Raw genomic sequence first — 16,211 nt, forward strand, 5'->3', positions numbered from 1 at the left:
CTTCTGCCTCAGCCTCCCTGGGATTACAGGCACCCACCACCATGCCCAGCTGATTTTTTGTATTTTTAGTAGAAACGGGGTTTCACCATGTTCCCCGGGTCGGTCTTGAACTCCTGATCTCAGGTGATTCACCTGCCTCAGCCTCCCAAAGTGCTGGGATCACAGGCATGAGCCACCATGCCCAGCCTCTCTTTTTTTTTTTTGAGATGGAGTTTTGCTCTTGTTGACCAGGCTGCAGTGCAATGGCGCGATCTCAGCTCACTGCAACCTCTGCCTTCCGGAGTCAAGCAATTCTCCTGCCTCAGCCTCCTGAGTAGCTAGGATTACAGGCGCACACCGCCCCACGCAGCTAATTTTTTGTATTTTAGTAGAGGCAGGGTTTTACCATGTTGGTCAGGCTGGTCTTGCACTCCTGACCTCAGGTGATCCACCCTTGGCCTCCCAAAATGCTGGGATTACAGGCATGAGCCCACTGCACCCATCCTAGCCAGAGACCCTCACGTGCTGAATTGAGGCCCGAGGCTGACTTTTTACATGTTAGGGAGGCCAGGAGCCGTGGGGTGCTTCTCATCAAGCTTGACCTTGTTCTTTGAGGAAGCCAAGGTTGCTGCTTCGTGATGCTCTGTCCTTGCTCTGCGTAAGGCCTCTGGGAGTTCAGGGGCTCTTGGGGCTCCCATCCATTCTCTGGGAGACTGGGGCTGGCAGGAGGCGAGGCGAGGTGGGAGCTTGGGCAATGAGCCTTCCTGCAGCCTTGGGTCCCAGGGCAGCTTCGGCATTGTCACGAGTGTGCTGTGCAGGTTTTCGCTTGAGCACGTTTCTCCTGGCTTTTAGGTCTGTGCCTAGGAGTGGTGCTGCTGGGATGTGCAGTCGCCATGTTTGTTGAACTCCCACCAGCAGCTCCTTCAGTCTGGGGGTGCTGCCTCCTGCTCATCTGCGTCTGTGCACCCCCGTCCTCCCCAATTACCCCTGGAGCCCTGACTCTCAGCGCAGGACCCAGCAAGTGCTCCTTGCTAAGTCAGTGTTTGTGAGTGACTGGTGGATAACAGAGGGGCCCGTTCTTCCCACAGGCGGCATCCTGGTGTTCCTGACGGGGCAGGCTGAGGTGCACGCGCTGTGCCGCAGGCTCAGGAAGGCTTTCCCACCCTCCCGATCCCGGCCGCCAGGTAAAGAGGACGCCCCCACCAGCGCTCTGCCCTGAGCAGCTGGGCTTGGCCTCAAGCTCTCTGGCTGGGGTGCGGCTCCCGCCTCTGAGTTTCCCTCTGGGAGTGTCAGTCTGCGCCTTTGCCGTTCCCCACTTCACACCCGAATAAACAGCCACCACTGAGTGGCCTTGTCTTGAACAACAAAGAACAGCGTGCTCGTGACCACGCTGGCCACAGATGCCTTTCTCCCCATCCTGCCTCCCCCAGAAAAGGACGACGATCAGAAAGACTCAGCAGAGGAAATGCGGAAGTTTAAGAAGTCCAGGGCCAGGGCCAAGAAGGCTCGGGCCGAGGTACGTGGGGGCTGGGAGGGACTCCTGGAGAGTAAGGCTGTGTTATCCAGGATGGCGGCCTCCAGCCTCACGTGGCTGCTTAAGTTGAAGTGTAATTGGGATAAAATGAAATTAAAAATCCAGTTCCTGGTCGGGCACAGTAGCTCATGCCTGTAATTCCAGCACTTTGGGAGGCCAAGGTAGGAGGATCATTTGAGGCATAGAGTTTGAGACCAGCCTGGGCAACATGGTGAGACCATGTCTCTACAAAAAATTTTTGAATTAACCCGGTGCGGTGGTGTGTGCCTGGGGTCCCAGCTGCTCAGGCTGAGGCAGGAGAACCATCTGAGCCCAGGAGGTCATGGCTGCAGTGAGCTGTGATGGCTCCACTGCACCCCAGCCTGGGCAACAGAGCAAGACTGTGTCTCAGAAAAGGAAAAGAAGGCCAGGCATGATGGTTCACACCTGTAATCTCAGCACTTTGGGAGACTGAGGTGGGTGGATCACCTGAGGTCAGGAGTTCAAGTCCAGCCTGACCAAAGGCACAGCAGGGCACTGGTCCGTCTTACATTCATGGGGCCCCTGCAAGCACACAGTGCTGGGTAACACTCCCCAGCCCTGGAGGCCTGTGTCCCTCAGCAACAGGGTGGGAAGCCCCTGTTACATTCAACACGGCAAATGCTCAAGGCCTCCTCATGCCGGGCAAATCCCCATCTCTACTAAAAATACAAAATTAGCCAGGTGTGGTGGTGCACGTCTGTAATCACAGCTGCTCAGGAGGCTGAGGCGGGAGAATTCCTTGAACCTGGGAGGCAAAGGTTGCAATGAACTGAGATCGTGCCATTGCACTCTAGCCTGGGCAACAAGAATGAAGCTCCATCTCGAAAAGAAAAGGAAAAGAAAATCCAGTTCCTCCATTTCCCCAGGCCCGTATCAGCTACTCTGTAGCCGCACGGGGCTGCAGGACCCACCCCGCTGGACAGCGCAGGTCTGCGGCACCCCTACATGTCTGGGCCTGGGGCAATGGCGGAAATGGATTTCTTTTCCTTTTCTGAGACAGAGCCTGTGGCACTCCTTGTGGAAGACGGTTCTTCTGCAATGCACAGCTCTCGGAGCTGCAGGGTGGGCTGGGATTTGAAACAGTCTCTGAGGAAGCTTCCAGAAAGCCAGGCCCTGAGCACCTGCATGGGGCCTGTGAGGACCCCCGGGAGGGCCGGCAGACCCCTGATGCTGGCTGAAGAGGCGGGGCAGCAAGGAGGCTGGGCTGGGAGGAGCTTGTCTCTAGTGTCTGCGTGAAGGCACCATGGGTCTTGTGATCCCTGACAGTAGCACTTACCTGTCTCCGGCTTGCCTGTTGCCCTACCGGCGTGTCAGGCAGTGATCCACGTTCCTCTTGTGTGTCCACAGAACCCTCCCAGCAACCTGAGAGACAAGGTCCATGATAGTCCCCAGGGTTTAGGTGGGGAAACTGAGGCAGGAACAAATAGTTATGTGGCCTGCTCTGGGTCACACAGCCCGTGGGTGGGGAGGGATTGGGGCTTCCACGCAAGGGCATCTATCTTTCTGCCTGCACATGCCACGTCCCCACACCAGGGTCCCCTGCAGCTCAGGTGTCCACGTTGTGTGGGTGGGATTGGGGCTTCCACGCAAGGGCATCTATCTTTCTGCCTGCACATGCCACGTCCCCACACCAGGGTCCCCTGCAGCCCAGGTGTCCATGTCTCATTCACTGTAGGTGCTGCCTCAGATCAACTTGGATCATTACTCAGTGTTGCCAGCGGGCGAAGGTGACGAGGACAGGGAGGCAGAAGTGGACGAGGAAGAGGGGGCCGTGGACTCTGACCTCGATCTGGACCTAGGGGACAGCGGGCAGGATGGAGGTGTGGCCCTGGAACCGCTTCCTGCTCACGTTCAAATAGCTCTGCCCTGAGGATGTGCCCAGAGCCCTCACTGCTCACGGGGTGTGGGCCCCTCGGGGGCTGGGGTTCCAGCAGCTTTGTCCTTGATGCTTCCCGAGTTCCTGAAACTGCCCCGCATGAGGAGGCCTCAAGCATTTGCCGTGTTGAATGTTACAGGGGCTGCCCACCCCGTTGCTGAGGGACACAGGCCTCTAGGGCCCGGGAGCGTTGTACAGCGCCGTGTGCTCGCAGGGGCCCCATGAATGCAGATGGACCAGTGCCCTGCTGTGCCCAGCCAGGGGCTGAGTGGAGCAGTAGAGGGTACCAGACTCAACCTGACCCCCACCACGATGCTGCCCAGATGCGAGGGGCAGAGTCAGGTCCCAGGATCCATGCCAGGGGATTGGGGAGGAGACTGCAGTGAGGCAGGGGTTAAGACCCGACTCAGGGCAGTAGAGACGAGAGCCCTGGGAAACTCTCAGCAGTCCCCCCAGGCTTGGCCTGGCTGGTCCCGAGGGGACCCCCCTAGCAGGGCAGGACAGGAGCTCTGGTGGGGCAGCCTGGGCGTGCAGGCCATTGTGGCCGGCTCCTGCCTGTGGGCATCTGTCCCGGCTGGGGTGCCAGCATCCTCTGCATTCCCTCCAGGTGAGCAGCCAGATGTCTCCCTCCCACTCCACGTGCTCCCGCTGTACTCTCTGCTGGCCCCAGAGAAACAAGCACAGGTAACCGTGCTGGACCAGGTGTCCAGCTTTTGGGGAACTTTCAAGGGCAGTGCAGTGGGTTTAGTCAAGCCCTTGGCGGTCCCCTCCATCTGCTGTTTGACCAGCAGCCCCAGAGTTCTGAGGGCTATTGAGGTAGTTGTGGAGAATAGAGAACGCTCCCGCCCCCGGCCCTGGGGCCCAGGCAGCATGGCTTGTCCTTGTTGCCTCTCCAGCACACAGGCCTGGCTGGCTTTGTCCTTGTGCCTCCATTCCACGGTTTCTTTCCTGATTGCGGTGTTTTCCTGCCATCACCTCCCCCAATCCTAGGTCTTTAAGCCTCCACCGGTGGGGACTAGGCTGTGTGTCGTGGCCACCAACGTGGCTGAGACATCTCTTACCATCCCTGGCATCAAGTACGTGGTGGACTGTGGGAAGGTCAAGAAGCGCTACTACGACCGCGTCACTGGTGTGTCCTCCTTCCATGTCACCTGGGTCTCCCAGGCATCAGCTGACCAGCGAGCAGGCAGAGCAGGCCGGACAGAGCCCGGCCACTGCTACAGGTGGGTCACCAGGTTCCTCCCCAGGGACGTTGGTGTGGCCCTGCAGTGGCCACTGAGGAACAAAGGAAGGACGCTGACCCTGCCCCCATCTGTAGTGCATCCCGTGTCCTGTGGGCCCCTGTGACTTTGGGGTGCTCCCCAGCCCTTTTGCTGACTTTCAGATACACACACTATTTCTTTTTTTTGAGATGGAATTTCGGTTTTGTCGCCCAGGCTGCAGTGCAATGGCACAGTCTCGACTAAATGCAACCTCTGCCTCCTGGGTTCAAGTTCAAGTAATATTTCTGCCTCAGTCTCCCGAGTAGCTGGGACTACAGGCGACCACCACCATGCCCGGCTAATTTGTGTATTTTTAGTAGAGACAGGGTTTCACTGTTTTGGCCAGGCTGGTCTCAAACTCCTGACCTCAGGTGATCCACCCGCCTCAGCCTCCCAGAGTGCTGGGATCACAGGCGTGAGCCACTGCCCGGCCTCACACTGTCTTCATTCTGCTACTGGTACCAGGCACCGGTTTTGAGTCCTGTTTGTTTTGTTCACAGCTTGATCAGGATATAATTCACATACCATAAAGTGCATCATTTTAAAGTGTACAATACAGGAATTTTTTGGACAGCCAGAGTTTTGCAACCATCACCACGATGTCAAAACTTCCCATCAACCCAAAAAGAAACCCTGTGGCCATTGCGGTCACCCCCGATTCTTCTCCACCCCAGCCTGTGGCGTGTGCCGATCCCCTAGTTTTTGTCTCTAGGGAAGTGCCTGTTGCGGACAGCTCAGATAAATGCAGTATGTCTGGCCTCTCCCGCTCAGCACAGTGAGTTTTCAAGGCCCACCACGGGTGGCAGGTGGCAGCGCCCCATTCCTGGCCGTGGCTGAGTGATACCGCACCATACGGATGTGCCGAGTTTTGTTGTCAGTTCATCAGTTGGTGGACGTTTGGTTGTTTTCACCTCTTGGCTACTGTGGAGAGTGCTCTGAACACTCAGGTGCAAGAATTTGTCTGACTATCCGTGTTCGCTGCTCTTGGAGTGGAACCTACGAGAACGACTGGCCGTATGGTAACTCTGGGTTTAATTTACTGAGGAACCACCAGACTTTTCCACAGCAGCCACCCCACTTTACATGCTTGCCAACAATGGAGTAAGGTTTTGGTTTCTTCACATCCTCACCAACATGTTTTTTTTTTTTTTTTTTTTGAGACGGTCTTGCTCTGTCGTCAGGCTGGAATGCAGTGTCACAATCTCAGCTCACTGCAACCTCCACCTCCTGGCTCAAGCGATTCTCCTGCCTCAGACTCCCGAGTAGCTAGGACTACAGGTGCCCGCCACCACACCTGGCTAATTTTTGTATTTTTGGTAGAGACGGGGTTTCACCATGTTGGCCAGGATGGTCTCAGTCTCTTGACCTTGTGATCCCCCGACCTCAGCCTCCCAAAGTGCTGGGGTTACAGGTGTGAGCCACTGCACCTGGCCAGCACCAACACTTATTTTTAATATTTTTGTTTTGTTGGGATATTTTTTGAGAGACAAGGTCTCGCTCTGTTGCCCAGGCTGGAGTGCTGCGGCACAGCGTAGCTCACTGCAGCCTCCACCTCCTCGGCTCAAACAGTCTTCCCGCCTCAGCCTCCCAAGCAGCTGGGCGTTAGAGGCACGTGGCACTGTGCCTGGCTTCAGGTGTTTGTTTTGTTTGAATGTGTGACTATATCCTGTTACACAGCCCTGTGGAGGTCCTGAGAACATGTACCCCGACTGCCTCCCTTTTTTGTTGTATGAGGGCCTCAGTACTTTTGAGCCTAGCTCTCCTAGCGGGTATGACATGGTATCACACTGGTTTCGGTTCCTGTGTGCCTAATGACTAATGACGCTGGGCCTCTGCATATGCTTGTTGGCCATTTGTGCATCTTCTTGGGGAGCTGCCTATTCAGACCTTTTGCTCATTTTTTAAATTAGGTTACCTGTCCTTTTATTATTGATTTGTAAGAGTTCTTTATATAACCTGGATATTAGATCCTAACCAGATGTGTCATTGACAAATATCTTCTAATCAGTGTGCTGTAATTGTGTGTGTGTGTGTGTGTGTGTGTGTGTGTCTGTGTGTGTGTGAGAGAGATCTATAATAGTTTTATTGCTGTTCCTTTTGTCAGGGCTACACGTTAATTAAAAAGTAGAAAATTTAGAAAATACACAAAGAAAACCAGTAGGAGGCTGGGCGCGGTGACTCACGCCTGTAATCCCAGCACTTTGTGAGGCTGAGGTGGGTGGATCACAAGGTCAAGAGATCGAGACCATCCTGGTCAACATGGTGAAACCCCGTCTCTACTAAAAATACAAAAAATTAGCTGGGCATGGTGGCACATGCCTGTAATCCCAGCTACTCGGGAGGCTGAGGCAGGAGAATTGCCTGAACCCAGGAGGCGGAGGTTGCGGTGAGCCGAGATCGTGCCATTGCACTCCAGCCTGGGTAACAAGAGCAAAACTCCGTCTCAGAAAAAAAAAGAAAACCAGTAGGAAGCAATTAAAGTGTAGAGTGCTATGCACCATCCCGTGTTAAGCATTCACTCTACATGGAATAATAGCTTTTGTTTGTTTGTTTTGAGATGGAGTCTCGCTCTGTCACCCAGGCTGGGGTACAGTGACCCTATCTCGGCTCACCACAACCTCCGCCTCCTGGATTCAAGCGATTCTCATGCCTCAGCCTCCCAAGTAGCTGAGACTACAGGCAAGCGCCACCACGCCCTGCTAATTTTTGTATTTTTAGTAGAGACAGGGTTTCACCATGTTGGCCAGGCTGGTCTCGATCTCCTGACCTCCTGATCCGCCCGCCTTGGCCTCCCAAAGTGCTGAGATTACAGTTGTGAGCTGCTGCACCCAGCCTGTGGAGTAGTGTCTAATTAATCTTTATCAGTTCTCCATGAGGCAGCTGCAATTTGAGCTGCATTTCACAGGTGAGGAGAATGAGGCAGGAAGAGGTGAAGCACCATGGCTGGTGGGTGTCGAGATCCCATCCCAGTGGCATGACTGAATTGTGTTTCCTTTCCTGCCTTCTCCCTGCCCAGGCTATATTCCTCTGCGGTTTTTGGTGACTTTGAACAGTTTCCTCCTCCAGAAATCACCCGGAGGCCTGTTGAAGACCTAATCCTTCAGATGAAGGCTCTTAACATTGAAAAGGTCAGTTGCTGCCCCAGCCCCACTCCCAGCCACCCTGTCAGGGCACCTCCCTTTCCCCAAGGCAGGGAGCCCAGAGCTAAGCCTGCTGCTGCCTGGCCTATGGCAACCACTTACACAGCAGTGCGTCAGGAGCCTCTGGGCTCCTGTGACCACCACCTCCCTAATGCTGTGTCTCCCGTGGGCACCCAGGGGAGGGCTGCCTGGAAGAGAGGCAACCGGGTCCTGCATGCTGCCCGTGGGCCATCTGTCCTGGGGCGCACAGAACGCGTTGCCGGCTCTTCCTGGCTGCAGGTTTCTCCCACCCAGTCCTTCAGTGGAGGGAGGATCCCTCCAGGGTCACCCCCTCCCCCTGCTCCAGGGCAGGCTGAGCCAGACAGTACCCCGTGCCATGCTGTGTGCTGTCCTGTGGGTGTTCAGATCCCTATTTAACTGATGAAGGAAACTGAGGCAAGGAAGTGAGGGTCTTTGTCAGGGACACAGAGCTCATAAGTGACAGAACCCACATGGTCTTCTAGTGCCTTTCAAACATCTGTGTGCACTGATATTTCTGGATGTTAATATGTTCAAAATTATAAAAAATTCAGATACTGCACACCATCAGGGAGAAGGTGAAGCGCAGCCCACTGTCCACCATTTGTGGCCTGTGTCCCCAGTTATGTTTCCAAGCACATGACCTCCTGTTCTTTGTTACTGACTGTGGTTTTCTGAATATTGTGTGATATTTTACACGCTGATTTGGGCTTGATTTTTTCACCTAATAAAATCATGGATGCCGGCCGGGCATGGTGGCTCACAGCTATAATCCCAGCACTTTGGGAGGCTGGGGCTGCTGCACCACTTGAGGTCGGGAGTTCAAGACCAGCCTGGCCAACACGGGGAAGCCCCATCTCTACTAAAAGTACAAAAAAAACAGCCAGGGAGGCCAGGCACGGTGGCTCGTGCCTGTAATCCCAGCATTTTGGGAGGCCGAGGCAGGTGGATCACCTAAGGTCAGGAGTTTGAGACTAAACTGGCCAACATGGTGAAAGCCCGTCTCTACAAAAGATACAAAAAATTAGCCAGGTGTAGTGGTGCATACCTGTAATCGCATCTCCTCAGGAGGCTGAGGCAGGAGAATCATGTGAACACAGGAGGCGGAGGTTGCAGTGAGCTGAGATCACACCATTGCACACCAGCCTGGGCGACAGGGCAAGACTCTGTTTCCAAAAAAAAAATTAGCCGGGCATGGTGGTGGGTGCCTATAATCCCAGCTACTTGGGAGGCTGAGGCAGGAGAATCACTTGAACCTGGGAGGCAGAGGTTGCAGTGAGCCACGATCACATCATTGTACTCCAGACTGAGCAACAGAACAAGACTCTGTCTCAAAAAAATAAAAAAAAAAAAGAGTAAAAAGAAAAAAATAATGGATGCCAAGTATGTGCTGGGTGCTCTGCACGTGTGACCTCAGGTCATCCTCCAGCCACCCTAGGAGGGAGTTACTAGTGTTATCACCCCATTTTCCAGATGAGGAGCCTGAGGCACTGAGACAGAAAGGCCTGACTGTGGGTCACATGGCTAGAAAGTGTCAGGCGCGGGCTGGGAGATCAGCGTGGCTAGGACCACTATCTGGAGTGACATCAAGTCCCCTCTGTGGGAACTCGGCAGTGGCTTCCCCTGGCGCTTGAGTCAGCTCCCGAGCAGGCCCCCGCCTGCCTTCTCCCAGACCTGGGTTCCTAGCATCCCCTCCGCACCTGCGTGCCTGCTGCAGGCTCACCGCCCCGCCTCCAGCTTTATTGAGATAGAGTTTGTGCGCCACACAGTCACCCATTGAAAGTGTGCTCAGAAAGTTGAGCAAACATCACCACCGTGACCATTTTCATCACCCCAGAAAGAAAGCCTGTACCCTTTATCTGTCACCACCCCCAGTCCCTGGCCCCTGTCCCCTCTCCTCTCTGGCTTTGCCTGTTCAGAACATTTCATGCAGATGGAATCCTACAGCATGTGGCCTTTGTGCCTGGCGCCTTTCCCTGAGTGTGATGTTCTCAAGGTCCACCCGTGGTGTAGTGTGTGCCACTGCTTCATGTGTTTTCATGGCTGAATCATAGACCATTTTACGGATGGACCACGTTTTGTTCGTCCACTCTTCTGCTAATAGACGCATGGGTTGCTTCCACCTTTTGGCCATTGTGATACATTTATTCACATTATTATTATTTTTTGAGATGGGGTCTCACTCTGTTGCCCAGGCTGGAGTGCAGTGGCACGATCTCGGCTCACGGAAACCTCTGCCTCCCAGGCTCAAGTCATTCTCCTGTCACAGCCTCCCAAGTAGCTGGGAATACAGGCGAGCACCACCACACCCAGCTAATTTTTGTATTTTTAGTAGAGATGGGGTTTCACCATGGTGGTCAGGCTGGTCTCAAACTCCTGACCTCAGGTGATCCACCTGTCTCAGCCTCCCAAAGTGCTGGGATTATAGGCATGAACCACCACACCAGGCCAATTTATTCACATTATGCCTCACTGACTACCTGCAGCCCCTCCTGGTCAAATGACACTCAGTCCTCATGAGTATAATAGTACGTTTAAAAACAAAAGCCAAAAAAAGCACCCAGTGGGGGCAAAGCACAGCCCCCAGGGCCTCGCCAGTGCTTGGGACATGTTTTTGAGTGAATGGATGATGTGAGTTCCCTTGGCCCCTGGCCTTTGAGGGTACCCCCAGGCCTCTGTGTCCCTGCTGGCGTGAACTGAGCCTGGAGAGGGGGTGGAGGGAGCGCCTGCTGCAGACAGAACAGGAGGACCAGACTTGCTTATCACCACTCACTCTGTCCCTGCCACGTCTCCTCATGTCCCAGGTCATCAACTTCCCCTTCCCGACACCCCCCTCCATGGAAGCCCTTATTGCCGCCGAGGAGCTGTTGATCGCACTGGGTGCCCTGCAAGCGCCTCAGAAAGCAGAAAGGTAGGGCCAGGAGCATGCCTGCATGCTGCGCCGAGCGGGGCCCTGTTCCTGCGCCGAGTGGGGCCCTCTCTCCCCTTTGCTGGGCCCGAGCCGCCTCAAGCGTGGGGCCTTCCGGCTCTGGCTCCAGAACCTCCTCTCGGAGCACCACCACCACCTCCATCTCCAGGGTAAAGCAACTGCAGAAGGACCGGCTGAGCTGCCCCATCACCGCGCTGGGCCGGACCATGGCCACGTTCCCCGTGGCGCCCCGCTACGCCAAGATGCTGGCGCTGAGCCGGCAACATGGCTGCCTGCCCTACGCCATCACCATCGTGGCCACCATGACGGTGCGGGAGCTGTTTGAGGAGCTGGACAGGTGCGAGGTTAGCGGCTGGGCATTCGGGGCCAAGCTCAGTCCCAATGGGGGCTCTGGGCTGAGAGCTGACCTGCACCCCAGCTTCCTGGGAATTGCCGGCTTGTCGGGTGGCCTCTCGCAAGACCCTCGTTCTGTCTGAGCCCGTCTGCGTTCTCATCTCTGCGGTGGCCGTGGTGGTCCCTGTCTGCTGCCCCTTACGTGAAATAGTGAGACTAGGAGGTGGGGTGGGGGTCCTCCACTGATCATCAGAAGGTCGTAGATTCCAGAAAAAGGACACTTTGAGTGAAATCATTTAAAACATAGACCAAAATAGGGAAAAGCAATACCCTTGAAAGGTGGCACTAGGTAAGGCCAGGCATGGTGGCTCATACCTGTAATCCCAGCTACTCAGGAGGCTGAGGTGGGAGAATCACTTGAACGCAGGAGGTAGAGTTTGCAGTGAGCCGAGATCACGCCACTGCACTCCAGCCTGGGTGACAGAGTGAGACACTTTTCAAAAAAAAAAAGAAAAAGAAGAATGGCGCTAAGACTGTGAAAGTATGTTTAGTGCATTATATATTTAACAAAATTGACTTTTTTCTTCACACTCACATATACCTAGAAAAATTTAGATTATGACTACATGCTACTTTAGAATGAACAATTCTTTAGTAATTTCCTGGCATCCCGTTGCATAGATCTCCCTTTGGCAGCTTGATGATAAAAGGGGTCATTTCTGCAGAAATTTGTGGAGGCAGCCTGAGTTTCTCAAGGGCTTCATAAGTCTTTGGCATTCACATCATCCTCATGAAACAGCCTTTCACGACATCAGGTTTTTTTGTTTTTTGTTATTAGATCTGTTGCACCTTAATTACTTTCTTTTTTTATTTTTATTTTTTTGAGACGGAGTCTCGCTCTGTCACCAGGCTGGGGTGCAGTGGCACAATCTCAGCTCACTGCTGCAACCTCCACCTCCCTGATTCAAGCGATTCTCCTGCCTCAGCCTCCCAAGTAGCTGGGATTACAGGCGCCCATCACCATGCCCAGCTAATTTTTGTATTTTCAGTAGGGATGGGGTCACCATTTGGCCAGGATGGTTTCGGTCCCCTGACCTCGTGATCCACCCACCTCGGCTTCCCAAAGTGTTGGAATTACAGGCGTGAGCCACTGTACCTGGCCACGTCATCAGTTTTGACCGTCTCTGTCTCAGCTATGAGCCAGGCTTCTGCTGCCACCATCTCTCATCAACTCAGAATGGTGCAGGCAGGCCCTCGACGTCACTTCAGTGACTTTATGAGCCTTTGCCTCTGTGCAGAGTCTGCTGCTTCCCTTGGGGTCAGTCTTCCTGTGTTTGTACCATCTTGTCAGATGACAGAGCAGACACTAGTTGGGGAGGCAATCAGGTGGACACTGGGGAATCTTGGATGATTTGGATGATTTTTCTTGGCTTATCCTCCTCCACCTGCCCCCCGCCCAGTCCCACCCACCCTAACCAGGAACTTTGCTTTAGACCACATCGCTACATGAGCCATTGCATACTGCAGCCTGAGCCTGTGAAATGTGGCAATTATGGTAACAAACTGACTCAACATCTTACCTATTTTTAACTAGTTTAAACAACCACATGTGGCCAGTGGCCACTGTGTTGACCAGTGCATTTCTAGACCTTTCCCTGCACTCTGCACGGATAGAGATTTACTTTGCAGAAATGGGATCAGCTGATCCTGCAACTTGCTTTTTCTGCATCTTGTATATTTTCAGGGTCAGTGAATCTGAACTTTAAAAGCAGCTTTAGCCAGGGGCATGGTGGTTCACACCTGTAATCTCAGCCTTAGGAGGCCAAAGCAGGCAGATGAGCAGTCAGAAGTTTGAGATCAGCCTGGCCAAAATGGTTAAAGCCGGGCATGGTGGTGGCACCTGTAATCCCAGCTACTCATCAGAATCCCATGGGGAGAATAATAGGGTTCTCCAGAGAAGCAGAAAGTGGCGTCAGTTTCGGTTGGGGTCTGAAGACCCAAGAACCAGGAGCGTCAAGGGCAGGGAAGACCCAGCTCGCGCAGGTGACCCCACAAGGCCTCTGAGCCTGTCCTGGCGATTAAAGGAGTTCCCGCCACTGAGGCCCTGAGGGCAGCCGGGGCCGCAGCCCAGACAGTGTGTGTGTGTGTTTACAGACCAGCGTCCAGTGACGAGGAGCTCGCCAGGCTGAAGGGCAAGCGGGCCCGGGTGGCCCAGATGAAGAGGACCTGGGCGGGGCAGGGGGCTTCTCTGAAGCTCGGCGACCTCATGGTGCTGCTAGGTCTGTGCCCTGCCCGGTGGAGGGTGTCAGGAGGGTCACCCCGGCCTGGGATGGGTCAGGGAGAGAGCATGCCCCCGCTTTATCCCCCAGGTGCCGTGGGAGCCTGTGAGTACTCCGGCTGCACGCCCCAGTTTTGCGAAGCCAACGGGCTGCGGTACAAAGCCATGATGGAGATCCGGCGCCTGCGGGGCCAGCTGACCACCGCAGGTACGGCCCGCGCCAGCACACCCCTGCACCCGCGGGCAGCCTGAGCTGCGCGCTTATAATGTTTAAACTTGTTCTGAGCAAAGCGATCCACAGAGTCCATGTTTGCAAACTCGCTACTCACCAAAATGTATTTATAACCCTAAATCAATACTTGGGAAGCGTTTGCAGGCACGAGGGAACGCGCACATGAGCAGGGCACTGGCGGATTCAAGCCTCCAGCCTGCGCCCTCCCCCACCAGGCTGTCTCTTGGTTTTGCCTTTTCCCTGGTCCCCCTGCCATTTTCCATCACCGCCCTGGCCTGGACCCCTCTTCCCTCCCAGATGTGCCCCAGACCTTTCTCATGCAGAAGGATGAGGCCTTGCCCTGGACGCTGTACCTTGGCTCAGCAGCACAGATGCTTCCTGCCACCAGCACCCAGGGAAGCTTGAGAGGAAGAAAGTGTCCTCCAGTGCGTGGCAGGAGGACCATGTGTAGAGAGGGCAGCGTGGATACTGGGTCTCTTCCAGGCAGGCCGTGTTCTTTTACCCAAGGCTAGTGGGGAACTTGCCTTCCGTTCAAGCAGATCCCAGGATTTGATGCCAGAATTGATGGCTCTCTTCCGGCTGGTCCTTCTCCCAGTCCCAGGTGCATGGTGGTGGCCCTGTCACCGTGCTCTGTGTCCCTCTGGCTGTGGCTTTCCTGAGCAGCCCATCCCAGGTGCAGCAGCTCAGAATTATATTCAGCCTCCAGACAGCACTAGTTACAGTGGCTTGGTGACGTTAGATGTTTATTGTTGCAAGGAAAAGGAGCCACTGGGTCAGCAGCCCAGGGCGTTTCTCTGCCGCCATCCTCCAGCCGTTCGCTGTGGCCTCCATCCTAAGGTCACCTTGTGGGCTGAGAAGGTAGTTGGAGGCTTAGTCACCTCTGCCTTCCAGGAAGGAAGGAGAAGGGAAGGATGAGACCAGGGCGCCTGCCGGCTGTCCTGTTCCTGTATTGAACGTTTCCAGGAATTCCATCTGCAAACCCCTTCTTTTTTTTTTTTTTTTTTTTTTTTTCTTTGGATGGAATATTATGAAGCCATTAAAAGTGCCATGTTCTAGGATTATTTGTTGGAAGCACTTATGGTATAAGTAAAAATCATGGTACATATAGCATAATCCAATTTCACTAAAAACATATTTCTTTACATGGGTAGAAAAAAGCCTGAAAGGAAATGGTGCAAACTTGAAAAGAAAGCATGCTGTGACTATGAGAAGTCTTTTTCTGCTTTGCATCTTTTTTTTTTTTTTTTTTTTAAAGAGAGAGAGAGAATAGGAAGGAGGAAAAAGGAAGAGAAAGAGAGAGAGAGAGAATGGGGAGGAGGGAGAAGGAAAAGAAAGAGGGAGAGAGAATGGGAGTATTGCTTTCTTGCCCAGGCTAGAATGCAATTTAGTAATGGGTATTGAAAAGCTCTTTTATACTGATAATTATACTTAATGATGTAGTCAGGAAGGAATAAGGGAAGAAGATAACAAACAAACAGCCAACCAATATTTAATTTAAACCTATGAAATGCTATGCGATTACTGAGGAGTGATTTACTTCCAATTATATAGTCACCTTTGGAATAGGTGTGAGGTGGTAATGTATGTTTTGTGTATTTGAAGTGGAGAGTTCTATAAATGTTTATTAAGTTTACTTGTTCCAGGTCTGAGTTCAAGTTCTGAATATCCTTGTTAATTTTCTATCTCATTGATCTATAGAATCGTTAGCTCTTCTTGTTACATTGATCCTTTTGCCATTATGTAATGTCATTCCTCGCCTCTTTTGATCTTTGTTGCTTTAAAGTCTACTTTATCAGAGGCGAGAATTGCATCTCCTGCTTTTTGTTTATTAGTTTATTTTTACTCTCTGTTTGATTGGTAAATCTTCCTCCTTCTCTCTGAGTCTTTGTGTATTGTTGCATGTAAGATGGGCCCGGATGCAGCATACCGATGGGTTTTGGCTTTTTATCCAATTAAAATATATATAAGTTTAATACCGGCGTTTGATGGTAGCTGGCTGTTTTGCCCATTAGTTGATGTAAATTTTTTATTGTGTTAAAGTTCTTTGCTTTTTGATATATTTTTGGAAAGGCTGATATTGGTTGTTCCTTTATATGTATAGTGCTTCTTTCAGAAGCTCTTGTAAAGCAGGCCTGGTGGTGGTGAACTCTCTAAGTACTTGTTTGTTCGCAAAAGATTTAATTTTTCCTTCGCTCATAAAGTTTAGTTTGGCTGGATAGGAAATTCTGGGTTGAAAGTTCTTTTCTTTAAGGATGTTAAATATTGGTCCCCACTCTTTTCTGGCTTGTAGGGTTTCTGCTGAGAGATCTGCTGTAAGTCTGATAGGTTTCTCTTTATGGGTAACCTGACCTTTCTCTCTGGCTGCCCTTAGTATTTTCTCCTTCATTTCAACCCTAATAAATCTGGCGATTATGTGCCTTGGGGTTGGTCTTCTTGAAGAATATCTTTGTGGTGTTCTCTGTATTACCTGGAGTTGAATATTACCCTGCCTTGCCAGGTTGGGAAAATTTTCCTGAATGATATCCTGAAGAGTATTTTCCAACTTGGATTCATTCTCTTCATCACATTCAGGTACACCTATCAAACGTAAATTAGGTCTTTTCACATAG

At 52.7% G+C, this 16,211-nt stretch overlaps 1 protein-coding gene across 1 annotated transcript in view; it reads left to right on the top strand.

Annotated features, from left to right (window-relative positions):
* Positions 1 to 16,211, top strand: part of DHX37 (DEAH-box helicase 37) — a 46,705-nt gene that overhangs the window by 23,414 nt on the left and 7,080 nt on the right. The window contains exons 11-20 of the mRNA XM_064379582.1: positions 1,068 to 1,163; positions 1,410 to 1,495; positions 3,210 to 3,354; positions 4,018 to 4,094; positions 4,401 to 4,633; positions 7,689 to 7,800; positions 10,635 to 10,741; positions 10,908 to 11,096; positions 13,247 to 13,371; positions 13,462 to 13,578. Coding sequence (XP_064235652.1) covers positions 1,068 to 1,163; positions 1,410 to 1,495; positions 3,210 to 3,354; positions 4,018 to 4,094; positions 4,401 to 4,633; positions 7,689 to 7,800; positions 10,635 to 10,741; positions 10,908 to 11,096; positions 13,247 to 13,371; positions 13,462 to 13,578 — 1,287 coding nt within the window. The remainder of the gene's footprint in view (positions 1 to 1,067; positions 1,164 to 1,409; positions 1,496 to 3,209; positions 3,355 to 4,017; positions 4,095 to 4,400; positions 4,634 to 7,688; positions 7,801 to 10,634; positions 10,742 to 10,907; positions 11,097 to 13,246; positions 13,372 to 13,461; positions 13,579 to 16,211) is intronic.

This window comes from Aotus nancymaae, unplaced genomic scaffold (assembly GCF_030222135.1).
Source record: "Aotus nancymaae isolate 86718 unplaced genomic scaffold, 86718_ANA_hifiasm-v0.15.2.pri h1tg000021l, whole genome shotgun sequence".
NCBI lineage: Eukaryota > Metazoa > Chordata > Mammalia > Primates > Aotidae > Aotus > Aotus nancymaae.